Here is a 25,574-nt window from a genome sequence, read left to right on the forward strand (position 1 = left end):
AGCTCGGATGATTTTGTGGTTCGTTACGCCTTGTGAAACCAAAAAAACTGAGTAAATTTCGCAAAGTTGAATTCATGAAACATTCAAAGGTTTTTTCTAGGCGCCAGTGTCGACACAGAAAATGTTTATATGCTACAAAAACAATCAAAAACGCTTCTTCACTTCTTTAACTTTTAATTTAACATAAAAATCATACATCTGAAAATTATTTGCGTGCGTGGGAGGTGCGTTTGTGTGGGAAGTACCGCGTGCCAAAACGCCGTTTTTTCGAAAGGGTTCGCCAAATTGACGAGGTGATTAAAATCGCACCTTATTGGGAAACATTACAAATTTTGGGTCAAATTGAAGGAAATATTCAGCTATCAGTATTCGATAAAAGAATGCACGTATGGCGTGGCAGTCGCGCAAAAAGCTTATGTAAAAGAGCGCTCCATGTGTTACCATACTTTTGGCCCACCCTGTACATATGGTCAAGAAAGATTTAAAAAAAAAGCTTCCCTATCTTAATGGTACATAGACTTTGTGAACTTTTTTGAAAGAAGGCAAACTGCAACAATGACCAAAAAGAAATATAACTTCATTTACACAAAAAAGGAGGGTGAAATGAAGTTCGTTATCTTTAAATGCATGTGGCAAAGAAAATATTTGCATGTATACTTAGAGGATTAAACTGTTCTTAGCACTCCTAGTGTCTTTATCATTGAAGTTTAGTTCTTAAATTCTTGTGGATGGAAAAATTTCAAAAATTCGGACTATTTGTCATATTACGATTAGGAAAATTTAAAATATCAGCTTTCAATTTTCATTACTTTTTCACTATTATTGCATTATCGCTCCAGTTGAAACTGTTCATAGTCGGACTGGCGAAAACTATTCAACAGTTGTCTAAAATTGCTTGAAATGGCTAAAAGGTTTTTAGGTTTCAATATTTTTATCGAAAAAAAAATCCAAAGGGTACCCCTTACAAAAATTTTCTAAATTTTTTTTTGAAAACTTTTTTTGAAAACTTTTTAAAATTTGATCAGATGTTATAGAAAAATGCAAAGTTTGTAGTTCATTTAGTTTAGATGTTCTGAACACGAATTCAGACTAAAACCTGAGGTATAGTAGAACCTCAAAATTCAAAAAACGCACTCACTTCGGAGATATCGCCATGGGAAAATTTTTTAAGACAAGGTAATAAACTACAAAGTTGTATATCTTAATCTGAAGTACAACTTTGTAGTTGATTGTTTTTCATTAAAAATTTGTTGGTTGAGATATGCATTCGTCGCCTACATGTTTTTAAAACAAAAGTTGTTGGTATGGCACCTAAATCTCTCATTTCCGACTGTTCTCTCGATGTCGCTTCTTCGCGGCAAGAAGTAGGCCTGCTCATGAACTGATGGTTTTTTTAAGAGAGGATTGAAATTTTTTTAGCATGTGTGACTGATATGAAAACCTTTGCATACTCCTGTCTATAAATATTCAATCAATTCTCACCGATGTCCCCTTTGAACAGGTAGCCCATTGGAACCTGTGTAAGTTTGTACAGATGCCCCCTCTGAACGGATGCCCCCTCTGAACGGATGCCCCATTTGAACGGATGCCCCCTACGAACAAATGCCCCCTTTGACCTAATGCCCCCTTAGAACGCGATGCCCCCTCTCTCGATGCCCCCTGGGAGCATAGGCCGTTAGATGTGAAATTGCAAAAATGGGAGAAAGAAAATGGAAGGAAAAAAAAAATTTTTTTTCTTCTCCTCAGTCGGTCTTTTGTACGGTTGTTGACCGGGGAAGATAGGCGGTTGGTACGATTTTCTTATCAGTGGAACGTATAGCAGCACAACGGGGTTTTTTTTATTAGTTTTTGATTCGCCGCAGAAAGGAGAGTGAGCAAGGTGACACCATAGTTGTTTTCAATTGATAACAGAGAGTTTGAAGTTTTGGAGCACATTGATCAGGACGGAAACTTTAAAGGTGGAGTAGCGCCAGTGGGGAAATTGTTTTAAAACATGCCTATGGTACCACAATGACCGAATATCATGATAAAAAATTCAAAAAAAATTTCTAAATTTTATATGATTTTTTGAAAATTTTAAAAAATCTCAGTTTTTGCCTAATTCCTATTTGAATTACCGCCAATTGGATTTGTTCGATGGAGCGCGCTTGCACGTTTTTAAATTTATTAATTTTATTTTATGTTATTTTCCATCGATTTTTAATGTTTTCGGTGTATTTTTGCTTGAATTTTAAAGAAAAAGTGAAAATAAATGCAAATTTTCGATTAAAAAGCACGCTTATAGGCGTAAAAATGAAAAAGTAACGCTTTTAAACGATTTCAAACCTGAATTAATTAATTTCACTGATTTACTGATTTACTGTGGGTTCTTGTTTGGCTTCAGGTTTTGGTTCAACACTTGACTTTTCAGAATTGTTTTCCTTGACTATTGTTAAATCAACTTCAAATCGCAAGTCGGAACCGTTTTCAAAGCGATTCTTAGCTTCATCTTCAGTGAACATGGTGCGAACTTCGTATTTATTTCTCTTATTTGTACAATCGAAATCTTTTTTTTCCTCTTTTATGAGTGGTTCTTGAGCTGGATATAAAAGTTTGAATTCAGCCTCGATACTAATTTTCATTTTAGAAGCTCCTTTAAAGAATGCGGAAATGCAGAAATCATCATCGGTAAGTTCAAGTTCCAACCACCTAAAAAATGGGTTCGAGTATTTAATTTGACAATTTAAGTGTACCAAGTGAGTGTGCCTTTGTCCTTAAATGTCTTCTTATTCCACTTTAATGCACCGTCGAAAATTGCTTCTAGTTTGACGGGTTCTGGAGTGTTTACAGCGGCCATAACCTCTTGCAGAGAAAATATTTGCATGTATACTAAGAGGATTAAACTGTTCTTAGCACTCCTAGTGTCTTTATCATTGAAGTTTAGTTCTTAAATTCTTGTGGATGGAAAAATTTCCAAAAGTCTGACTATTTGTCATATTACGATTAGGAAAATTTAAAATATCAGCTTTCAATTTTCATTACTTTTTCACAATTATTGCATTATCGCTCCAGTTAAAACTGTTCATAGTCGGACTGGCGAAAACTATTCAACAGTTGTCTAAAATTGCTTGAAATGGCTAAAAGATGTATGAAATAGCATGAAAATTGCCTAAATCTGCTTAGAATTTCCAAAAGTGGTTGGAAATTTTGAGAAGCTTACTGAATCGTCAACTGTTTTTTGAAATTAGACTGCGTTTTTTTTTACAAAATCCTGTGTGCACTGAATTCGAGCCGACGGCTTCCCTGCGTTTTCAGCCGTGTTATTAGCAACTACTTCCACGGGGAGGCAAAGCTAACGTGGCTGAAGAAATTTCTACAGTAGTCCCATTTGGCTGACTGAATATTCAACGCGAATAAGTTTTGTACACTATTGCGTACTTTGCGTACGCGCATTTTATTTGACGACAATTCGTCAATATCAGCTCTGGCTAAAATCACTTTTCTCATTATTTAAGAGAATAAAAGTCGAAAAATTATGTTTTGTGATACAGAATAGTAAATTAAAAAAGAAAAAAGTGCAATTAATATGTTTCTTATTAGATTTCCACTGATTTTCTGAGAAAAACCGAAAATTTCCTCCTTTTTTGATGAATTTTAGCTGAATCGATTTTTTGTGTTGTTCTGAGCCCGAAAAGAAATATTATTTACCTTTAACTAAAATCAACTACAAATTTATTAATCAAAAAATTAAACAAATTAATCAACAAAATTAAATCAACAAAAAAATTGAATTTTTAAAACCCGTCTGTACATTCAATTATTTGGCTTCTCCTGTGAAATATTTTTTCGTACAAATCTGATTTGTACTCGTCTTCGTGTTCCATTATCTCCTAGATGAGCTCCTTGTTGTAGTATCGAGCCAATTTCTGGCATAAACGACGAGACAAGAGTCTAAAAAAGCTGTTTTTTTTTTTTTTTTTTTTTTAAACAATTAAGTCTTATAGCTTACATTAGCCACATCATCACTACAGCTTGGCATATTTTTTTGGATTTTCTTCTGGAACATCGTATCCTGGTTCAGATGAAACATGAAGACCTGATGTTCCTTCGAGCGCAAGTCTTCTGAATCTGGAGGATCACTTCGAATAGGTTTCTGAAAATATAACAATTACAGAAAAAATGATTGCGAATTACGCTACCACTTGTGAAGATCGGTTAGAAGCATATCTATTCGAAAAAGGCGATCCAGAATCAGTGTCGGGTTCCATTGGCACAGTACTATTTGCGTATTTCTTGGCTTTCTGCTCATTCGCCAACTTGAGAGAAGCACGTGACGCTCTTTTTCTACTTTTTTTAGTGAATTTTCGTGACATCTGGAAATTGTAAAACATTAAGAGAAAACGTTTTGGAAAAATTTAATTTTTAATTCGAAATTGCACTGAATTTCTCGAATTTTTCACTAAAATCGAAAAAAAATATATGAAATACGCGAGATTGAGGTTCAAGGCTTTTCAATTCGGAATCAGCCTATATTTTTCCATACTTCAATGGGTTTTCAGAAATATTGTATGTGAATTTTTGGAAAAATGTGATTTTTAATTTGAAATTGCACTGAATTTCTTGAATTTTTCAATAAAATCGAGAAAATAAATATGAAATACGCGAGATTGAGGTTCAAGACTTTTTAATTCGGAATCAGCATATATTTTTCTATATTTGAGTGGGTTTTCAGAAATATTGTATGTGAATTTTTTGAGAAAATGGGAAAAAACCTACTTTTTTGGTTTAATTCGGCACCGTTTTATGCTGTTGGACGCGTTTCCGTTGCGGTTTTCAGATTTTTTGCTGAAAAAAATATTTATTAATCGATAAGGATAAGAAAAAACAAGAAAAAACGAATAAAAATAAGCATATAAGTCAAATTAAAAATGTTTATTCGATCAAAATTCTTAACCATTGGAGGCGGTGGCCTAGCCGGCGCAGCTCTCGCGGCCACGTTAGCTTTGCCTCCCCGTGCTTCAACATTAAAATTATTCATTTTATTCAAACATCCAGAAAATCAATAGGAGCATATATCGAGAAAGTATTTAATTTCCTAGGAATGTTCCTACCGTTATTTTAATAAGTAAGCAAATTCTATGAAAACATTTAAGACAACGGGCAAAAAATTCAAAAAGGCACAGTGTTTCCGCCAAATTGATATCCGGCCGACGACAAATTGGAATTTTGCCGAAAATGAAATTTTCCGGCAAATCGACAATCGGCTAATTGCCGGAATTTTAAATTTCCGGCAAATCGGCAAACCGGCAATTTGCCGGTTTGCCTAATTTGTCGACAAAAAATTTGCCGTCCAGCCCTGTCTGTATGATTCAGAAAACGTGCTGGAAACGAATTAAAGACTGGAAAATCCTGAATCCTGACCTGTCAAGTTGATGAGCTTGTTGTTCTCTAAGTTAGTGTCTACAGGCGTAGGTAACTTTGCAGGCAGGCATTTTTTGCCTACCTGTCCATTTGCTCCTTATAAGCAATTCACACAACTGCACCGGCCCCCTGCCTCTGCCCTACCCCCACTGTGCAGAGAATGACGTCACGGAGGTCACTCGCCTGCCGATCAGTACTCAGAGACGCAGACGGCAAAATCATACATTTACGAACACGCACGCACACACATATTATATCGGTTTTTTCTGTGTTCAACGTTCTTTTTTGGCAAGTAATTGCAAATGGCGCCTTATAAAAAATCAGTGAGTTTAATATTTTTAATTTTTAAATTTCAGACTAAATTTAGTACTAAAATCTGAAATTTTCAGAAGCAAAAGCAGCAAAAAATTCAAAAAGAACGGCTGAGGCAACAGCAAAAATTGGATTTAGCCGAAGGATCAGTGAATATCCCCGACCAGGATCGGAGTAGAAGTCAGGATTTTTCTATGAACTCTACGAATTCCAGTGCTCTTCAGGATCCTTTGCAGCAACAACCTCGGCCAGTGGAGACGGAAAAGCAGCAGAAAGCTCGAAAGGAACGGCTCAGGTACCAGATGAAGCAGCTTGGCACGCCATGTGAACCGGTAAGGGTTTCATAAAAAAGTTCCTTTTTGAACATTTATTTTTTCAGGTAACATTTTCCGAAGAAATCACTAAACAGCTAGATGAGCTTTACGAAAGCGATGATTTACCCGATATGGGGCTCAAGAGTGTATGGAAGAGAAGACTGGGAATTCCTATGAAAAAAGTTGGTTTTTTCTAGTACTTGCTTTTCAAAATTGTATTTTTCAGCTTAACGACTGGTTGAAGCAGAAAGCTTTTGAAAAGTGTCATGTTTCGGCGCAGACGGGCTCTTGTGAATCTTCAAAGTCAAATAGCCCATCAGAAAGTACCAAAAGCATGGGATCAGCTGTTCTGAGCTCATCGACGGAGCCACGAACTCCTGAGGAGAGCCATTGTGCTCCAGAAAAGTCACCAGAAAGTACAGAAAATGCCAGCCCGCTAAGCTCATCAGCTGAGCCAGAAACTCCAGAGGTGAGGCTTTAACCAATTTTAATCCTCAAAAATAACCTAAAATTTCCAGGAAACAAGTACAAGCATGGTTCAAATCCCAGAAAATTTCAAAAACAAGCGTCTATCTCAAGACCTCGTCGACAAGCTCCAGGAGCTGTTCCAGATCAACGAGATGCCCGGTCGAGAGATCAGTGAACAGTGGGCGCAGCAGCTGGGGATCTCACTAAAAACTGTGAGTTTTACGTGAACTTGATAGGGTATCTAGATGCCTGCCTGAGTGCCTACATGGCTATCTGAATGCCTACATGCCTGCCTAGATGCCTACGTGCCTGCTTAGGTGCCTAGATCTCTGGCTAACAATCTACATGGTTACCTAAGTGCCTATCAGGCGGTTTTAGAGCCTACACAGCTACTTGAGTATCTCCATAGCTTTTTGAGTACTTAGATACCTGATTGCCTACATGCCTGCCTAACAATAAGTACCTACATACATGCCCGTCTATGTGCCTACGTGCCTACCTACAATCCCCACCAACCCCTTCACCTTAAAAGTTTTCAGCTAAACAACTGGATGCAAAAGAAGCGAAGTCAAAAGTTACACCCAGAACAGGCTAAGCTCAAGAGTCAACGCTGGCAAGAAACGCGACGACTGAGGAGAGCCGGGCTGAATCAGGAAAAAGTAGAAAAAGCCCTACCGTACTTGGAGGCAGCTTTCAAGAGATGCCAATTTGCCACCCAACAGACTATGGCAGAGCTGAAGTTGAATACGTCGTTGCAGAAAAGCCAGGTAAGAAGAGAGATTTTTTTTAATTAAGAAAAATTGAGATTAAAAATTTTCAGATCAGACTATGGTTCAGCAGACGGAGGAAGGCACCGGATGCGACACATGTGCCGGCGATCGAGTCTGACAGTGATGATCTGGTCGAGCTACGAGCTCTTTTCAACGCTACCGAAGAGGACGATGACTCGGATATTGAGATCCTACGAGACACGAGGCAGGAGCAGGAGGAGTACCGGAATCGACCGGAAGTCCGTGCGATGATCGAAAGGATGTTTGGCGTTGGTGGAGGTGGAGGATCTTTGGATTCGGGTATTCCTTTGCAGTAGCACAGCTGATTTGAAAATGTCATTGTTTCCTTTTTTGTAATAAAATTGTTGATTTTCAATTTTGAAGCAAATAACATGGTGCATCGATTTGATCTCGTGAATTGCCGGTTGCACCATGTCACTGTAGGGGTACTGTAGGGTTACTGTAGTTTCGGAAAAAAGTTCTTTTCGTCTTTTGAAGGGATATTGGTTTGAGGTTAGTTGGGGGATATGGTCGGGGTACTGTAGGGGTACTGTAGGGTTACTGTAGTTTCGGAAAAAAGTACTTTTCGTCTTTTGAAGGGATATTGGTTTGGGGTTAGTTGGGGGATATGGTCGGGGTACTGTAGGGGTACTGTAGGGTTACTGTAGTTTCGGAAAAAAGTACTTTTCGTCTTTTGAAGGGATATTGGTTTGGGGTTAGTGGGGATATTTTATTTTATTTTATAGTTTGCTCCGAAGTAATTGTTCGGCAAACATTTTTCAACTTTTTGATTTTCAACCTTTCTCCGACGACCTCCTGACATTGTTCCCACCACGTGGGAGTAACTAGCAAACATACCCCCCCCCCTCACCGCCTAGGAGTACTATTTAAAGGCTCATATTTTCCATTTTCCTCTCAAAAAAACCAGGTTAAAAATGCACAAGATCATCCTCTATTTTCTTGTCCTGGCTGCGATCCTCGATGTTGGACTCGCCAGCTACGATAGCCCGAGGTTCTTGAGGAATCAGCCGAGAAGTGTGCAGCAGGGGTACTATGCCATTGCAAATAATACCCAGTTGAGTTTGAATCAGAAGCAAATGGAGCTGCGGCAGTGGGCGCAGGGGCACAATTTGTTGGTGAGTTCGACCTGGGTGTAGGCCTGAAAAGGTCGGTCAGCCTAGAATCGACCGAAGCGTTGATGATCCGCGCAGGCTTCGGTTACTGTACGAGTACTGTAAGATCAAGCTAGGGACCAGTGGGTAACCGTGAAATACTGTAATTTTATGATCGACATGTTGTAGCTATGGGTTACTGCAGGATTATGATAAGGTGATTCTAGGGGTACTGTAGATGTACTATATGATTGGGGGTCTGTAGGAATACTGTAGAAATGTTGTAGGGCCACAGTAGACAGGGTGGTGGTACAGTAGAACTACCGCAGGAGTACTGTGACATTATGCTAGGGGTACTGCAAGAGTACTGTAGGACTATTGTAGGGTTACAGTAGTCAGAATAGATGTCCTGTAGGAGTACTGTATGATTATGCTAGGGGGTCTGTAGGGGTACTGTAAGAACATTTAAGGATTGCAGTAGACAGGATAGGGATACTGTAAGAGGGCTCATAATAATGTTAGTAGGTATTGTAGGAGTACTGTAAGATTATTCTAGGGGTACAATAGGGGTACTGTAGTACTATTCTAGGAGTATTATAGAATCACTATAGGAATATCGTCGCTTTACAGTAGGCGGTGTAGGTATACTGTAGGAGTACTGTTAGATTATTCTAGAGATTCTGAAGGGTACTGTAGGAGTACTGTAATCTCACAGACCTTTCCAAATTCCAGAACCAATACATCACGTTCGATCAGAAACAATCCCAACAAGAGCTACAAATGAACCAAGCCACGGACCGCATCATCTCCCAACTCCCATCCGTTAAATCTCAACTCAAGGCCATTTTGGACCAGGACAACCTTACGGGAGCCCAAATTCAACAGGCCGTCGGACAGCTGGCCGGGAGGTATCCACAGCAGCTTGCAACTCTGATGTTCATCAGGGAAGACATTCAGAAGCAGTTTACAGAGGATTATTGAGAAAACTTTATTAAAATTAAAACAAATGAAAATTAAGTTTTATACTCGATTTGACGTGCTGCTGTGGCTTACAATAAAAACCCGATCGCTCTGAAATTTGATAAATTAATAAATTTCAGTTCAACCAATTTTATTTAAATGTCTGAAAATCCTTACAGCTTTAACTTTCAACATGGCCCCTACAGTAATCCGGTATTGGCTTGACATGGAGAACATTACAGCTCCATGGGTTAAAGCATTGATTATACAAATTGAGTTAACTAGGTGATTGACATATGTGGCAAAATATAGATATCCGAAATCAGTATAGGCCACTTGAAAAACTAGGCCGATGCCTATTGGGAGCTCCAGAAGGAAAAAAGAGATTGTCATGAATATCACGAGGCCTGTTGTTTTTTCAGATCTGGAATCGGATGACTTTGGTGTCTGAAATTAAAAAATATATAACTTACGTCAACTTTTTGGCGTTGGTATTTGAGTTTTTCCGATTCTTTTCGGCTTTCCGGAGCTCCAAAATGAGCAGGATGGTTAGGATAGGTAGGAGGATGCAGGGAAGGATTTTCGACAAAATCCCATTCACCAGCTGATAAATCTTCCCAAGAATACCACCATAAACTGTGAAAATATATGCTAACTTTTGAGTGAATGCATCAAGTTTTAAGGAATGGTCCACATCGGTGCAGCTGAAAATTTTGAAATTTTTTGGCTTTTCAGCGGTAACTCACTGATCCTTCGGCTGCCATGGATCCTTTTTCAGTACAAAATCATAACGAAAATAATAGACCAGAGAGAAAAAAGCGCTAAACAGGAAGCACCAAAAAATCACTAAAAATCCGAATCTGGGTTTGGAGCATTTATCGAATTTCATAGTTGCTCCAAATTTTATGATCACATATCTGATAAGAGCCATGGCGACTGCTAGCCACGTGGAAGCGCGGCGGACAAAATCTCGGATTGTGATGAACGCCCAGGAGAATTGGAAGTTGAAAAGGGAGACTGGAGGGGTGCTGAAAAAAATTTGCTGGAAAAAGGCGCAGTGGCGAGCGTTAGCTGACGCTATTTAGGCTTAGGATTACAGCGTTTTTAGGCTTAGGTTTAGGCTTAGGATTAGGCTAAGGCGTAAGCTTATATTAAGGATTGTAGTGTTAGGTCTTGTGTGTCAAGTTTGCCCATTTATTTTAGGCCTATGCTCAAGCCTAAGCCTACGCCTAAGCCTAACCCACCAATCAGTGCCTTCTTCATCGAAATAAATATTCACGGTGAGAATTGCAGCTAGCATAGCCACGACGTCACAAATAGCGATTCCGATCATAATTGCAATAATTGAAGATATCATCATAGCCTTCCGTGTCAAAATGTATAAATGGAAGATTGTTAGCAAAATACCGAAAAATGAAAGATAAAACTGAAACCAGAGGCTTGGCCGAGCAAATTGTTCCAATAATAGGAGAATTCGATAAAGTTCTAGTTTGTTGGCATGGCTTGGGAACATGAACTCGGCAGTTGTAACGAATTCGGTGTCATTTTCCATTTACTGAAAACAAATCTAGATTTTTGAAATATTTTTAGACAATTTTTAGACAATTTTTTTCAGCGGAAAAAAGTTGAAAATGTTTTTTTGTTTACAATTCCAAATTTGAATAATTCTGAGATTTTTGTTGATTATAGCTTGGAAAACATTGTGCTTTAGCTTTTTGGGGGAGTGGGGATATGTGATTATTGAGCTTTTTCTGGCTAGAAATAATGCTAGCATAGTTTAGTAGAGCAGAAATTAAAGGTTTTTACAATTTTTGGAAATACAAGAAAAGAAACAGAAAATTTCGAATACTACTTTAGATAATTCTTGGCTGGTAACTTTCGGCAAGTTTTTGGCAGCTAGCGGCAAATTTCCAGCTGCAAGCTTCTGACAATTTGGGGCATACTTTTGGCAAACTTTCAGCAAACTTTTGGCAATTTACACAAACTTCCGGTAAGCTTCTGCGGCAAACTTACAACAAATTTCCAAATTTTTACCAAAAATCGCCAAAAGTTGCCGATATCGATACATTTTCAAAAAGTTTTCAGCTTTTCAGCTATAAAATTATCAAAAATAACAAATTTTTCTTATTTAGTTTCTCAATTTTCCGAAAATATACTAAAGTGTCTGGAATATTTTTAATCATAGCCTGCAAGCCAAGTTGTATAAGGTGTGATTAAATGTATTATTTTTGTCGGAAAATATTTGAATATTGAGCCTTAGCGAAAAGTGAAACTAACGAAATACTTGGATTTTGGGGAATACTGAACAACTTTTGGCAATTTTTGGTCACTTCAAGAGGCACAAGCAAATTTCAAGAACTTTTGTCGAAAACTTGACAATTTTCGAACAGTTATGCCAATTTTGGCAATTTTTGACTACTCTCTCAACAGCTTTTTAACGTATTTTTTGTCATTTCTACAAAATTTTCGATAACTTTCGTCATTTTTTGACAACTTTAACGCAAAATTTTTACAAAAAAATCAGGAAAAACTCTAGAAAAACACGTAAAAAGTAAGCCACTTCTGACTTGAGACTCCGTGACTAATACTGACATTCCGCAAAAATGGAAATATTTGCTCCGAACTCCGAGCCCCAAGCTTTATGTAATGAAATCACACCCGAAAATCTCATTAAAGTGTGTTTAGCTGGAAGGAAAAATAGATTGAAAATAGAAATTCTAGAAGTGTCTAGTTTGGTTGCTGATGTGCCTGCCTAGTTGCCTCCCTGCTTGCCTACCTGCTTGCCTTTTCAATTTCCGGTCAAATGTATGTTATTTGGTCTTGGTCTCCTATTTCTTATCTTTTTCTTTCTTTTTTTTTTCAGAAAATCATTTCCGGAAAAGCAAATAATGTTTGCTTTTTGAGTTTTCCGACGAAAAAAAAAAGCTATTTTTGTCCGCAGCAGAGGGTCGGCAACACACTTCTTATCTTGAAAGAAGCTGGCGGTCTCCAGTATGACCTTCTACGTCATTTTTTGCTCTGTAGGGGTTTGGAATTTGACTTGAAAACTGGGTTTCCGGTGAGTTTTGGCAATTTTTGCCAACTGTCGACAACTTTCTTTAACTTTTGCCTAATTTTCGCCAATTTTCGCCAACTTTTTGCCAAAAACTGCCAAAAAACTAGAGTAAAGCTGAAAATTCCGCTCTTATCACTAAACTTGAACTCTCGTTATCAGTAGAAACAACACAACCACCCACCACAAATTTCCAGATTCTATAATTAGATTCGGAGCATTCGGAGCACAAAAGCCATTTAGCTAGCTAGCACAAAGAGAAAAAGTAGGCGCCGCCTACTTTTTCCTCACTTATAATATTAATTGCGGAATGTTTCAGAAGCATTTTTAACCCATTTCTCCAAAAAATGTCACTTATCCGTCGGCTGTCTGTTGTTTTAATCGGGCTTCTGCTCATTTTGGGCTATGCTCAAGCCGAATGTGATGAGAAGGAGGAAGAGGTCTTTCCCTCTAGATATCCGATCGCATATTTTAAATGGGAAGAGGTGAAGATCCCGATGACGATTTGCCTGTGGCTGATTGCAGCGTCGATTTCTAAAATTGGTGAGTCCGGGGGAAGCTCCAGTGGCTCTCAGAAGCCCAGATGGCCTAGTTTTATCCTCAGGCGGCCTGGATGTTTTCAGGGTGGCCTAGCTTGCTTCACTGGCATCCGCAAGCATCCTGGGATCTTCTTAGGCGGCCTAGATGATTTCCATGATATTCTAGGGGTCTAGTACGGTCTTTTTGCTTTCAAGCCTAGCTCCCTAGGATCCATTACTGGCCTAGGATCTTTAAATGGCCTAGGATCCATCACTGACCTAGGATCCTTCAATGGTCTAGGAACCTTCACTGGCGTAGGATCCTTTACTGGCTTAGCATGCTTTACTGGCCCGGGATCTTTTATTAGCCTAGGGTCCATTACTGACCTAGAATTCTTCAACGGCCTAAGATTCTTCACTGGTCTAGAACCTTTTACTGTCTTAGGATCCTTCACTGGCCTAGGATCCTTCACCGGTCTAAGATCCTTCACTGGCCCAGGATCCTTTTTTGGCCTAGGATCCTCCACTGACCTAGGATTCTTCACTGGTCTAGAACCTTTTACTGTCTTAGGATCCTTCACTGGCCTCGGATCCTTCACCGGTCTAAGATCCTTCACTGGCCCAGGATCCTTTTTTGGCCTAGGATCCTCCACTGACCTAGGATTCTTCACTGGCCTAGGATTCTTCACTGGCCTAGGATCCTTTTTTGGCCTAGGATCTTTAACTGGCCTAGGATCCTTCACTGACCTAGGATCCTTCAATGGTCTAGGAACCTTCACTGGCGTAGGCCCCTTTACTGGCTTAGAATGCTTTCCTGGCCCGGGATCTTTTATTAGCCTAGGGTCCATACTGACCTAGAATTCTTCAACGGCCTAGGATTCTTCACTGGCCTAGGATCCTTCACCGGCCTAGGATCCTTCACTGGCTCAGGATCCTTCACTGGCCTAGTATCCCTAACTGGTCTAGGAACCTTCTCTGGTCTAGGATCCTTTACAGGCCTAGGATCTTTTACTGACCTAGAATTCTTTACTGGCCTAGGATCCTTCACTGGCCCCTTATCCTATGATAGCCTAGCCTCCATGTGAGATGCCTCCCTACCTATTTCCAAGTTAGACACTTCCAGCTCCTTCAACTCCTTAACCTGTTCCAGTCTTCAACTCGATCCCACACCTCAACGATCTTTTCCCGGACTCCGCTCTTCTCATCATGATCGGCCTGATCATAGGAATCATATTCAAACTTATCGGAGTCGACAAGAACCAGTTCTTCCTGGAAAGTGAGATCTTCATGCTCTACCTGCTCCCGCCACTCGTCTTCGATGCCGGGTACTTCATGCCGGCGAGGCAGTTTTTCGATAATTTCGGATCGATCATGTGCTTTGCGATGATCGGCACCTTGTTCAACTTTCTGGCGATCTGTGAGTTTTGACTAGTTTTAGGCTTCAGCCTTAAAGCTTCAAGCTTCAAGTTAGATGTACAACATTTTTCAGCATTCTCTCTTTGGGCCATCAGTCTTACTGGACTGTTCTCTGTGGAAACCCCGCTGCTCCATATGCTTCTATTCGGCTCGGTGGCGGCTGACGTTGATCCTGTGGCGGTGATTGTGATCTTCGAAGAACTAGCGGTAAGATCACCTGACCTGTAGTCAAAACTAGTAGATTTCCAGGTCAACGACGTGCTCTTCATCGCAGTATTCGGTGAGTCCCTCTTCAACGATGGGGTCTCCGTTGTCCTCTACCGGATGTTCCTGACATTCTCCGAGATCGGAGCCGAGAACCTGATCCCCGAAGATTTCGCGAACGGCGGGGTGTCATTCCTGGTCGTGGTTTTTGGTGGAGTTGGCATCGGAGTTCTGTTCGCTTTCCTGGCCAGTCTCCTCACCAAGTACTCGCGCGCCGAGGAGATCAGCATCCTCAACTGCGTCTTCATCCTGATCCTTCCCTACACTTGTTACCTCTGCGGGGAGCTCTTCGGGCTTTCCAGCATCATCGCGTAAGTTCTGTGTGATAAGTGTCCGCCACATTATGATCTTCCAGAGTGGTGTTCTGCGGAGCTTTAATGCGTCAGTACTGCCGGGAGAACGTCGAGCAGGAGACGGTAAAAGCCACCGAGAAGTTCATCAAAGTGCTCTCAATAGCCTCTGAAACTGTGATATTCGTCTTCCTCGGACTGTCCACTGTCTCCTCAAACCATCACTGGGACACTTGCTTCATAGTCCTAACAGTAGTCTTTTGTCTAATCTACCGTACTCTAGGAGTGGTGGTGATGTGTCATTTTTTGAACAAATACCGGCTGAACAAATATACCAAAGTGGGTCCCGGCAGGATTTATGGAGTACTAATGGGAATTTTGTTCAGGTAGATCAATTTATCATGGCCTACGGAGGCCTCCGAGGCGCCATCGCATATGGTTTAGTGGTGGCTATCCCCGACTTCATCCCAGCCAAGAATATGTTTGTCACCAGCTGTATCATAGTAATATACTTCACTGTCTTCCTTCAGGTAAGATTTCCAGGGAGGTGTCGGCTGCTAAACCACTAACTTTTAGGGCATAACCCTGAAGCCTATCGCCGAGTTTCTGCAAGTTGAGAAGAAAAACGTTCACTCTAAGAACATGATCGAGCATATTTACACCGAGGTAACCAATAATTTTTCTCTATAGCTTTACCTAAAACCATCAGAGCTTCAGCTGATCGACACAACGATGGCCGGGATGGAGGATATTGCAGGATTCAAGGGACATCACTGGATCCGCGATTCATGGAATTACTTTAACAATTGCTACCTGCGGCCGGTGCTGGTGAATAAGAACAATATGAAGCAGATGGACAAGACGAAGTTGGTCAGGAAGTATAAGGTAGGCTTAGGGTCTTAGGCTTAGGCTTAGGATTAGGCTTAGACTTAAGCCTGGGCTCATGCTGTACCTCTCTCCAGACTTTAATGATTTGCGCCTGTTTTAAAGCTTCAGCGCCCCCGAACATTTTTCATACCAAAATTTCCAGCACCTCGTCGACGAAGACGCTAAGAAAATTGCCAATGGCGGGGATCTCAAGAGCAACTTGGCATTCACTAGAGCACTCATCGAGCACACCAGAAGCCGGACCAATACTGCGATAACTAGCGACTCAAATGGGAAAATCGATTTTGTGACGCATATGAAGGAACATCATGGGATCACTGTCTACGATCATGAGAATAATGTGGAGTACACGTCGGATTATATGGAGAATGAGTCGGAGGATGGGGAGTACAAAAATGGTGGATTTGAATCCGATGGGTCGTCGGACAATTTTGAAGAACGGGTTTAGGATTTCTAATTTGAGACGTGTATGTATGTATTTTAATTATTTGTAATGAAGTGTTCAGGATTTTTAGAATATTTTCGAAACATCGCATCGTTTTCGTTAAGACAAAGTAATTTTGGCTCTTCTAATGTAGGTTTAATCTTTTGTATAAATGTTCCTGGGCACTTTGGGACAAAAAAAACTAATTGTAAAATGTAGGAAAATTTGTGGAAATTATTTTATTATTAAACTTTGTTTTAAGGAAACATCTAGTTTCAAAGTTGTGGGTCACTCAGCAATTCCTGTCAAAATACAAACCCGCCAAATGTCAGCTGCTATAACTTTTTCCTGAACAAAGTTATACAACTTTGGAAATATCGAAAGTGTTGATAAAGTAACCGGCAACATTTTGCTAGTTGAAAATATTTTTCAAACTGGTATAGTTTTTGAGTTATACGTGTTTAAACAACTCAAGCAAATCACTGTAAACGCCAGCATTGTAGGTCTGCTTTCTAGCTGTCAGGCTGGTGATGCCCTTTCTGCGAGCTGACCTTTCCCATAACGCTTTTTTAGGATTGTCTGTAACTCTTCTCTCCTTTCTCTATCGTCTCTTTCTCCCTATCTTCCAAATTGTACAGCTATTCATTTGTCTCATTCTCTCCCTATCCTTCTTCTCCCAATTTCTGCCATTCGAAAGGTTCTGGAACATATAAGCCTAGTTGATCAGTATGTTTCTTATTTGGCATATTATTTTTGACTCATGATTCCTTTAAATTCAGACTTTTACTATCAGCTCTTTCGAAAAAACGAAGCACTTCATTACAATGCTAAATAAATCTCACAAGCGAGTTAGCATAAAAGTTGCTCCATTGATATCATTGGAACTAATCACACAATCGTCGGAGCGGTACAACTTTGTTTTCAATCCTTATCACCCGACCGAGAAGGTCAGAATAACCAGATTCACCAACAACGGAACTTTCTCCAAAAGACTAGCTATACCAGGGTTCACAGAAAAACAATACATTGAACAAATTGTTCATGTGTTCACACTGAAAATCCAGGCTTCAAAAATTGAACGTGGTCAGCTTCTCAAACTGGATCCTTCGGTGGAACACTTGATGATATCCGGAAATCTTATTTGTAAATCAGTTTTGGCTCAGAACTTTGATTCTCTACAAATCCAGAAAGTAACATTGACACTTGACGATTTATTACTTTCAAATTGCCCGATGTTATTCATCTTCCGCCAACATTTTCCTGACAAAGATCTGAACATTTTTATGAAGCAGTGGATCAATGGATCCAATCCGCACCTTCAATCAATATCCATCCATTTTTTGGATCCAAATCGACTCTTTGAAATTTCCTCCCTTTTTAGAGGTATTGATTACTTGTATTACATTTTCACAACCAACCAAGGTTCGGAAGAGAAACGATTCAAGATTGAACGTCATAATGGAAAAAAAGCGATCATCTCAATAATTACGAACCCCCAAAGGGAACGATTTAATTTTAAATAGAGGATTTCTCAAAATTGATATACATAATTTGTCAGGCAGTTTATTTTTTCACAATAAAGTAGCATAATTCCACTTATCAGAGGTTTCTTTCTTATTTTTTTAAAAAGTCATATCTAACTTACTTGGTACTTGTTCCATAAATCATTTAGCATGCTCAATTTATTTTTAACCGCATTTTGTACAAATTGTACAGCTCTGTTCCAAAAAAATAAAGCAGCTGACATCTGGCGGGCTCAAATGATTCACAACTATAAAATTAGGTGCTTTCATGACATGCATAACATTTTTAGAACTTAGAATTCAATATCATAAAATATTACTCGCAATATGAGAAAATATTTTGCAAAAAATGTGCAACAATTGTGCATAAAATGTGCATAAAATGTGCAAAAAATGTGCAAAAATTGTGCAAAAAAATGTGATATTCTTCCCACATTCCATCAAACCAGCCTTGCTGCGAGCTGACCTTTTCCAGCCAAAACGCTCTTTCAGGGTGATCTGTAGCGTCCCGCGTCTCTCCTGTCCTTCCCCCATTTGCACGACCACTCATCTCATTCATCTCATTCTTCCCTCGACATCATGACTGCCAAACCACTCCCTATTTTTCTTCTTCCAATATCTGCAATTCGAAAGGCTATGGAACAAATGAGTTTTGCGGAATTGTAAGTTTGTCTGTATAGTTTCCTATTTTATCTTTTATTTTTTAGGCTGATAATATCAATTCTTTCGAAGAATGCAAAGGACTTTGTAACGTTGTTAACTAAACCACTGAAGAATATGATCATATCCGTGGATTGTTGGTTGTCATTAAAATTGGTCACAGCATCGTCAGAACTATATTTGTTATATTTTAAACGCAAACAACGTGTTAGAATCGAAAAATCGCCCTACGACAAACGATATAAAAAGCTTTATTTACCAGGATTCACTGAAAAACAATGGATTGGCCATATTGTTCGTGTCTTCTCTCACAACAATGGAATAGTTTTGTCACTCAAACCTTTGTTCAGTTTCAGGAGAGGAAAGATTAAAGAAACTGTTGAACTTTTCAAAGGGCTTAATGTCAGAAAACTGGTAAACCATGATTCTCGAATTGAAAATCGCCAGCTTCTCAAATTGTTTCCTACACCAAATTATTTGAGGTTATCAAATGATTATATTTGTGAATCAATCCTTGTTCAGAACTTTGAGACGCTAGAACTTTTGGAGAAAAAACTGTCACTAAACGATATTCTAACTACAAATTGCACAAATCTGGAAATCCACTACCAATCTCTGTCCGACAGAAACCTGAACCTCTTTATGAAGCATTGGATCAGAGGATCCAACCCCAACCTTCAATCAATATGTGTCAACTTTTCAAGAGAAATGCGATCTTTTGGAGCCGAAGTTTTTAAGGGTATTGATCACAGAAAAACTATCCCCCAGGAAAATTTTTATTGGGGAAAACATTGAATTTCAACGGCCCGATGGGATGAAAGCAGTCGTTTCAATTGGTAGTTCAATTCGTAATCATTTTTTCTATGAGTACTTTTTTCAAATGAGAGTTCTTGAAAACTAAAGTGTTTCAAAATTTTCTGTTTATAATAAATTTGACGTTTTTATTGTGCATTCACATTGTTTTTGATAAAATGCAATTGCTATTAGAATTGCACCTTTTCAGTAGACTGGTTCCTTGTACGATGTTCTTTCTGAAAAGAACCCTTTGGAGATCTTTTAGCACCACAACCAACCACATACCACAATCAGCGCTGACTTTGACGTTAGTTTCATAGGATACTCGATACATTAGGCATTCATCGTTGTTGCTGAACAGAGCAGGATTATCGTAGAGGACTACAGGTTCCGGGTAGGTGGATATGATGTGCTGGAAAATAGGTTATGTGGGCCTATAGTTTTTGGGATTTTGCTTTGAAATATTCAGATTATTACACAATGTTAGATAGATAAATTCCCTTGCTTTTTCCCTGTCAAAATTTTTTTTTCTAGAAAATTTGAATTTATCGCCAAAATATTTTTATTAGAAAATTTGAATTTCCCACCAAAATTTTTTTTATCATAAAATTTGATTTTTTTGCGAAAGCGTTTAATGAGAAAATTTTAATTTGCCGCCAACAGTTTTTTTCAGAAAATACGAATGTCCGCCAAAGTGCTTTATTGAGAAAATTTGAATTTCCCGCCAAATTGTTTTCTCAGAAAATTTGAATTTGTCGCCAATTTTTTTTTCTCAGAAAATTTGAATTTGTCGCCGAAATGTTTTTTCAGCAAATTTGAATTTCCGGCAAAATGTTTGTATTTGATAAAATTTTATCTTCCCGCCAAAATTATTTCCCAAACAATTTTATTTGCAATCAATTTTTTGTTAGAAAATTTGAATTTCCGCCAAAATTTTTTTAAATAGGAAGTTAGAATATCCCGCCAAAATGTTTTTTATTAGCAATATACTGCAAAGCGCTCAAAAACTCCAACCCATCTGCCTTCATATACTGAATTTTCAGTGATCCGTACAAATATTCCAGCGAGAACAGTTTGTGCAGGTGGCGCCCATCACTTGCATCGACAACCACATCACCATAAATACTTGAGCAATTTGATTCCAGTGAGCTCATTTGTTGGAATTTACACGTCTTGTATAGTACTCGTCTACCGGAATTTTCAAAGTCAGGGCAGTAGGTTGCGTGGAGGTTTCGAAATTCTACTCTATGGGTGAGAAGGAGCTGGAGCTCGTCGATATTGAGGCAAAAGTCTGGGTGCAAGTTTTCCAGATTCATGATCACAGGTCCAAGGAGACTATTCGAGATGCTCTGAAAACTTTCAGCTGAAAGATCCTAGATTAAGAAGCTTACCTCCAGCAGCGGCATTCCCAAATGTGTCATTTCAGAATTCTCCCGGATATTCACCGCAACTTCGCGTCTTGTCGGCATATTTGGCGTTACGATCTTTGTCACGTTGGCTAGAAATGCCAAACTTGTTAGATTGGTGTTTGAAATTTCTACGTTTCCGTTGATAAGGTAAACATTTGAAAATGTGGACAAGTTGTCGGGAAATTGGTGGTTTGTTAGGTGGAGCCCATTGATTAACTCGCGGCATTTGGCATATTTGGCAAGGTTTTCCGAGGTGATAAGGTCTCCGCGACATTCTGGAATTTATGGGATTTTGAAGTTTGGTGCTTGATCTGATTGATCTGAACCCTACTGGGCTTGGGAAAAAAATTTGAAAAAAAAATCGATTTTTCTAAAAATAGCTCAAGTTTTCTTCTTTTTAGAAGATAAAAGTTTGTTTAAAAAATTGAATTTTATGGCTAATTTTCATTCTGGAATACTTCTGATTTACTAACTCAACTAACACCTATCTCCACCAAGATCCTCTGAAAAAGTTGCAATGAAAAGCGAAAAAAGTAGAGCCAAGAGCCACATTCCAATATCTTCTGGCTATGTACTGAATCACATGACCTCTAGTGTGCCAGATGACATTTGAAACAAGCCCATTATTACGGGCAAGCTGAGTTTATTTTGCTCGTACTGATCATTCTGAGAACAAAAAAATGCGAAACTTTTTGCTCGTGGCCGTCTTGATCTCAATGGTTCAAACTGATTTTCAGTACGAATTGGACAAAATCCTATGGACTTTTCGATGCAGTAAGTTGTTTTTTACGACAATTATGGGACTCACCAGGGCTGGGCGGCAAACGATATTTTCCGGCAAATCGGCAAACTGGCGGAATTGAAAATTTCTGACCAATCGGCAAACCGATAAATTGCCGGTATCAAAAACCTTCGGCAAATCGGCAAACAGGCAATCTGCCGGAATTTAAAACTTCCGGCAAATCGGCAAACCGATAAATTGCCGATTTGCCGAATTTGCCGGAAAAACGGTAATTGCAGAAAATTTCCGGCAAACTGTGGTTTTTCACTTTTTTTTTGTTGAAATTTTTGAATTTCAACAATTTCAAAAAGGCACAATTTGAAATGTTTCCGTCTCATAAAAAAGTTCTCTAAACATTTCCGGCAAATTGGCAACTTTTCAAATGAAAATTTCCGGCAAATCGGCAAACCGGTAAATTGCCGGAATTGAAAATTTCCGACAAATCGGCAAACCGGCAAACTGCTGGAATTGAAAATTTCAGGCAAACCGGCAACTTGCCATAATAAAAGTTTCCGGCCTGTCGGCAAATTGCAGGAATTTAAAATTTCCGGCATATTGCTGGAATTGAAAATTTCCGGCTAATCGGCAAACCTGAAATTTGCTAATTTGCCGAATTTGTCGATGGGTCTCACCAGGATGGGTCTTACCACGATGAATAATTTTTTCCAGCTCCCGAATGCACCTTCAATCATTCTGAAATCACTTCGGCCACTGCTCAATTCTTCCCTACAAATTGCTCTGAGATTTGCGGAATCCTGGTGCTCAACTCGAACACAGACTTATCTCATTCTCAACTGCAAGTGCTTTTCTCTAACATGACGCAGCTCAGTGGAGCATTGCGCGTGGAGAACACCAGTTTCACGAATTTATCGTTTTTCAATGAGGGTAGAGTGAATAGAGTGACAGAATATTTTTGCAAAGCTTGTGAGTTGCCTAAGTTCGGTCGGCACGTGGTGTCAGAGTGTCTCATTTCGGCTTGATCTACGTTGATCTACCAAAAATGCGGGAGAAGAGACGCCGACTTCTCAACTGATTTCTCATAGTTAAGAACGTGCTAACGTAACTTTTTTTAGTGCAAAAAATTGCCGCATTTTTTGTAGATCAAACCGTGATGGGACAGCCTGACACGTCTATCCATCTAACATATTTTCAGATGGAATATCCATCGTCAACAACTCCCAACTAACCGACGTATCTTCCCTCCGCTATTTCAATCTTAACACAGATGAATACACAAAAGAATGCCCAGTTCGAGTCGAAAATAATAAGCAACTCGATGCAGAAAAACTCATCTGCGACCGAAACCCTTTCAGAGCTTGGTTCACCCTGAAAATTTCTGGAAACCTGAAAGATTGCGAGTGCTCTGGCGGAAGGGTAATAGGATACCTTTTGCGAGATGCAAAAGTTTGCGGAGCCGTATCGAATCTCAATTTGACAAACGTGGCGGACACCTCTTACCAATTAATCCCGTTGGGAAACACTATACATGTCAGGGGAGATTTTGAGATTCAGAGGACAAATTTGACGAATTTGGCATTCTTTCCCATACTGGAGAGTGTGATCTCGATAAATGGGCCAAGAAATCAGAAGATATTGATGAACATTCACGACAATCCAAATATGACAACGCTAGGACTCCCTAAGCTGAATGTAAGCAGCAGACACTTGCCTGGCAGACACAGCGCCACGTGGCATCTGGCTCTCCCATCAAGGTTAGATCTACAAAAAATGCGGGAGTGATTTCCCCAAAAATATGTGACGTCGACACGTTCTTAACCATGCAAAATCAGTCCCGCAATTTTCGTAGATCTTCGTAGATCAAACTAAAACGGGACAGCCTGACACCACGTGCAGCGCTCTAATTATATTCCTCTATTTCAGTTCCTTTACGACAATCTTGCCGGCGGTCAATTCGTCGCGAATTTCGAGAACTTGCACCCCGATTTTTGCGTGACCTACGGGGAAATGTTCCTTTTCATGCACCAAAATGTATATTTTAAAAACTTGCATGCAACCTATTGCGAGGGCGAGAAGGAACAATTTGTTGAAACTTTACTTGAGAAGTATGAGATTTGCTGGCTCACCACCACCACGACGTTGAAAACTTTAAAATCAAATTGTACAGTTATCAGTGGAGATTTGAAGATTGAAAGTGGCGATGAGGAATATGTATCTAAATTGGAAAGTTTGAAATATTTATTCGGATCCATTTTGATCCACAACACAGGTTTTTCAAAAAATCGATATTCACCAAACTTGAGCTGTATTGCTGTTATGAATGACGAACCCGCTATTAAAATTGTATCTAATTTGAACCTCACATATGCATTTTTGCCCAAAATTGAGGTATGTTTGTGGTTTCCAGCAAGTCCTAGATTTTTTTTAAAAATCTATTTTTAGAATATAATCACAAAGCACCAAAGGACAGTTGTAGTTCACAACAACCCTCAATTATCTTCAGAGTTTTATTTTTTATACCCAATGAGTTATAGATCAAATGCAAAGTTTGTTGGAGATCACTTTGGTGGGATCTTAATTTTTTATGGAAGGGTTTTTTTTTAAATTTGTTGCAGAAAACGGAGAGCCGCGGAGAATATTGAGCTTCTTCATAATGGTTGTCTATTCCGTTCTTATATTTTTATGGAATAACTAATTGTAAGATAAATGTGCTAGTAAATTTGTGTTACTTTGAAAAAAGGATTTCTAATAATTGATAAATGTTTACAAATCAAATTGGCAATGCTTCCTATCATCTTTTCTAACACTAATTTTGTAGATCATGAACCTTTTTTATTTGCGAGACTATACACGATTTTACGACCAACACCTGATCCGTTTCCGCGACATGGTGCATCGGTCGAATTGAAGTGTGAAAAAACTTTTGGCAGTGAATTCAAATTTTCTGAGAAAAGGTGCTCGATATGTCTGCGGCTCTTTGACTGTCTTGACTGCAACCTGTATATCGATCACAATTAGAACGCGCTGACTACTCTGAACCTCTTCTCTCTCACTTTCTGCCCATCTGCCCCATTCCTCTCATTCTACCTACTCTGCAACATGTCTACCAACCCTTTCGCTATTCTCCGTTTACCAGAATCTGCACTTCGAAAATCTATCAATCAGATGGGCCTTATGGAACAGTGCGTTTTGAAATTTTTTATCCTAATTTTATTATTCGTTTTTTTTACAGATTCTCCTTGTCAGTTCTCTCGAACAAAACAAAACATGCTGTTACCATGTTACCCGAAGTCAAAAATGATGTTTCTATAACTATGACGTCATCTCTTGAGTTACTCCTATCAAACCATTCTCAAGATGTTGATTTTATCTTCGAAATGGATTCTCACTATCCGAATGTAGAAATACGTCAACGTTTTGACAACGCGCGTTGTAGATTTACACAACTTAGTATACCAGGATTCACAGTGAAACACTGGATAGAGCACATTGTTGATGTATTCTGTAAAAATCAAGGAGTGGCGTTGATTTTCGAAAGTATAATGAGAGAACGATTTTATGAACTTTATGAAATTATTAAAAATATAAAAATTGTTCACCTGGAACCTTTTTCTTCACAAATTCAAGATTACCAGCGTCTCACACTTTTTCCTTCTTTGGAATGGTTGACAGTGATTGGAGTGGACGAGGCTCCAATTGGTACTCCAATCCTAATTCAGAATTTCGAAGGATTCATAATTTTTCCTAACATACAATGGAAAATCGATGATGTACTAATTTCAAATTTTTCGAATTTGCGCATGTGGCACCGAACATTTTCCGTCCAAGACCTGAACCTCTTCATGAGACAGTGGATCAAGGGATCAATGCCCCGTCTCGAAGAATTCGACGTAATCCTTTCCCACTCTAATCAACACAAACTTGTGGAAACTGACCTATTCAAAAGTATCAAGTACACTGTCAAAGAAAACGAGAATTGCAAAATCAATGTAATCAAGAGACGCGATGGAGCAAAAGCGAGCGTCTGTTTTGGTGGGAAGAGTTCCTATGAATTTCATTTCACAGTCGAGTCGGAGCCTGACTAAATTCTAGTGTTATGTTCATTGTTTTTGTGTTTTTGTGTTGCCAATAAATTATTGTTAAAGATGCAGTTGTGTTATACTTGTTGGGAAATTGAAATTATATGTACACATTTTCCAATAAATTTGCTTCGACGTTTCACGATTTTAAACCTGTGACTCTTGGTAAAAAATCATCAAC

The 25,574-nt window shown here is 39.1% G+C and overlaps 9 protein-coding genes and 1 pseudogene across 11 annotated transcripts; 6 read left to right on the forward strand and 4 right to left on the reverse strand.

Moving 5' to 3' along the window:
* Positions 1 to 2,348: 2,348 nt before the first annotated feature.
* ZC204.13 (MATH (Meprin-associated Traf homology) domain containing) lies at positions 2,349 to 2,863 on the reverse strand (the record flags this gene model as incomplete). The annotated part of the gene is made up of 2 exons (NM_061629.1): positions 2,349 to 2,688; positions 2,733 to 2,863. 2 exons carry the CDS (start codon positions 2,861 to 2,863, stop codon positions 2,349 to 2,351), a joined length of 471 nt encoding a protein of 156 aa, NP_494030.1.
* An 832-nt stretch (positions 2,864 to 3,695) lies between these two features.
* Positions 3,696 to 4,824, reverse strand: ZC204.14 (BESS domain-containing protein). Its single transcript, NM_061630.3, has 4 exons — positions 4,756 to 4,824; positions 4,179 to 4,352; positions 3,989 to 4,132; positions 3,696 to 3,930 (listed from the first exon to the last, which is right to left on the reverse strand). The coding sequence occupies exons 2-4, from the start codon at positions 4,350 to 4,352 to the stop codon at positions 3,793 to 3,795; spliced, it is 456 nt and encodes a 151-aa protein (NP_494031.1). The 5' UTR covers positions 4,756 to 4,824; the 3' UTR covers positions 3,696 to 3,792.
* Positions 4,825 to 5,573: 749 nt separating this feature from the next.
* duxl-1 (Homeobox domain-containing protein) lies at positions 5,574 to 7,641 on the forward strand. Its single transcript, NM_061631.5, has 7 exons — positions 5,574 to 5,723; positions 5,790 to 6,044; positions 6,092 to 6,208; positions 6,253 to 6,495; positions 6,545 to 6,706; positions 7,034 to 7,261; positions 7,315 to 7,641. Exons 1-7 carry the CDS (start codon positions 5,703 to 5,705, stop codon positions 7,579 to 7,581), a joined length of 1,293 nt encoding a protein of 430 aa, NP_494032.1. The 5' UTR covers positions 5,574 to 5,702; the 3' UTR covers positions 7,582 to 7,641.
* A 558-nt stretch (positions 7,642 to 8,199) lies between these two features.
* On the forward strand, positions 8,200 to 9,401 carry srlf-29 (SXP/RAL-2 family protein Ani s 5-like cation-binding domain-containing protein; the record flags this gene model as incomplete). The annotated part of the gene is made up of 2 exons (NM_001381331.2): positions 8,200 to 8,400; positions 9,109 to 9,401. 2 exons carry the CDS (start codon positions 8,200 to 8,202, stop codon positions 9,355 to 9,357), a joined length of 450 nt encoding a protein of 149 aa, NP_001367463.1. The 3' UTR covers positions 9,358 to 9,401.
* On the reverse strand, positions 9,397 to 10,888 carry srw-97 (G-protein coupled receptors family 1 profile domain-containing protein; the record flags this gene model as incomplete). Its single annotated transcript, NM_061633.1, has 5 exons — positions 9,397 to 9,447; positions 9,514 to 9,760; positions 9,810 to 10,040; positions 10,083 to 10,364; positions 10,581 to 10,888. The coding sequence occupies 5 exons, from the start codon at positions 10,886 to 10,888 to the stop codon at positions 9,397 to 9,399; spliced, it is 1,119 nt and encodes a 372-aa protein (NP_494034.1).
* Positions 10,889 to 12,703: 1,815 nt separating this feature from the next.
* Positions 12,704 to 16,276, forward strand: nhx-6 (Sodium/hydrogen exchanger; the record flags this gene model as incomplete). Of its 2 annotated transcripts, NM_001027044.4 has the most annotated exons (9): positions 12,704 to 12,931; positions 14,057 to 14,323; positions 14,396 to 14,529; positions 14,572 to 14,897; positions 14,942 to 15,215; positions 15,263 to 15,406; positions 15,453 to 15,542; positions 15,594 to 15,761; positions 15,907 to 16,276. In NM_001027044.4, exons 1-9 carry the CDS (start codon positions 12,736 to 12,738, stop codon positions 16,210 to 16,212), a joined length of 1,905 nt encoding a protein of 634 aa, NP_001022215.1. In that variant the 5' UTR covers positions 12,704 to 12,735. The 2 variants fall into 2 exon arrangements, with proteins under 2 accessions (NP_001022215.1, NP_001022214.1); NM_001027043.3 differs by lacking the exon at positions 15,907 to 16,276 and having other exon boundaries at positions 12,708 to 12,931; positions 15,594 to 15,779.
* A 1,986-nt stretch (positions 16,277 to 18,262) lies between these two features.
* On the forward strand, positions 18,263 to 19,314 carry fbxb-17 (F-box associated domain-containing protein). Its single transcript, NM_061635.2, has 2 exons — positions 18,263 to 18,373; positions 18,419 to 19,314. Exons 1-2 carry the CDS (start codon positions 18,291 to 18,293, stop codon positions 19,164 to 19,166), a joined length of 831 nt encoding a protein of 276 aa, NP_494036.1. The 5' UTR covers positions 18,263 to 18,290; the 3' UTR covers positions 19,167 to 19,314.
* A 9-nt stretch (positions 19,315 to 19,323) lies between these two features.
* On the reverse strand, positions 19,324 to 20,850 carry irld-37 (annotated as a pseudogene). Its single transcript has 3 exons — positions 20,558 to 20,850; positions 20,220 to 20,515; positions 19,324 to 19,578 (listed from the first exon to the last, which is right to left on the reverse strand). Coding segments are annotated over exons 1-3 (844 nt in total).
* Positions 20,851 to 21,255: 405 nt separating this feature from the next.
* irld-36 (Receptor L-domain domain-containing protein) lies at positions 21,256 to 24,009 on the forward strand (the record flags this gene model as incomplete). The annotated part of the gene is made up of 6 exons (NM_001322711.1): positions 21,256 to 21,349; positions 22,026 to 22,280; positions 22,510 to 23,006; positions 23,238 to 23,702; positions 23,757 to 23,880; positions 23,930 to 24,009. 6 exons carry the CDS (start codon positions 21,256 to 21,258, stop codon positions 24,007 to 24,009), a joined length of 1,515 nt encoding a protein of 504 aa, NP_001309507.1.
* Positions 24,010 to 24,392: 383 nt separating this feature from the next.
* On the forward strand, positions 24,393 to 25,530 carry fbxb-26 (F-box associated domain-containing protein). The gene is made up of 2 exons (NM_061638.2): positions 24,393 to 24,496; positions 24,547 to 25,530. Exons 1-2 carry the CDS (start codon positions 24,414 to 24,416, stop codon positions 25,397 to 25,399), a joined length of 936 nt encoding a protein of 311 aa, NP_494039.1. The 5' UTR covers positions 24,393 to 24,413; the 3' UTR covers positions 25,400 to 25,530.
* Positions 25,531 to 25,574: the final 44 nt, after the last annotated feature.

The sequence above is a fragment of the Caenorhabditis elegans genome, chromosome II (genome assembly GCF_000002985.6).
Source record: "Caenorhabditis elegans chromosome II".
Lineage (NCBI taxonomy): Eukaryota > Metazoa > Nematoda > Chromadorea > Rhabditida > Rhabditidae > Caenorhabditis > Caenorhabditis elegans.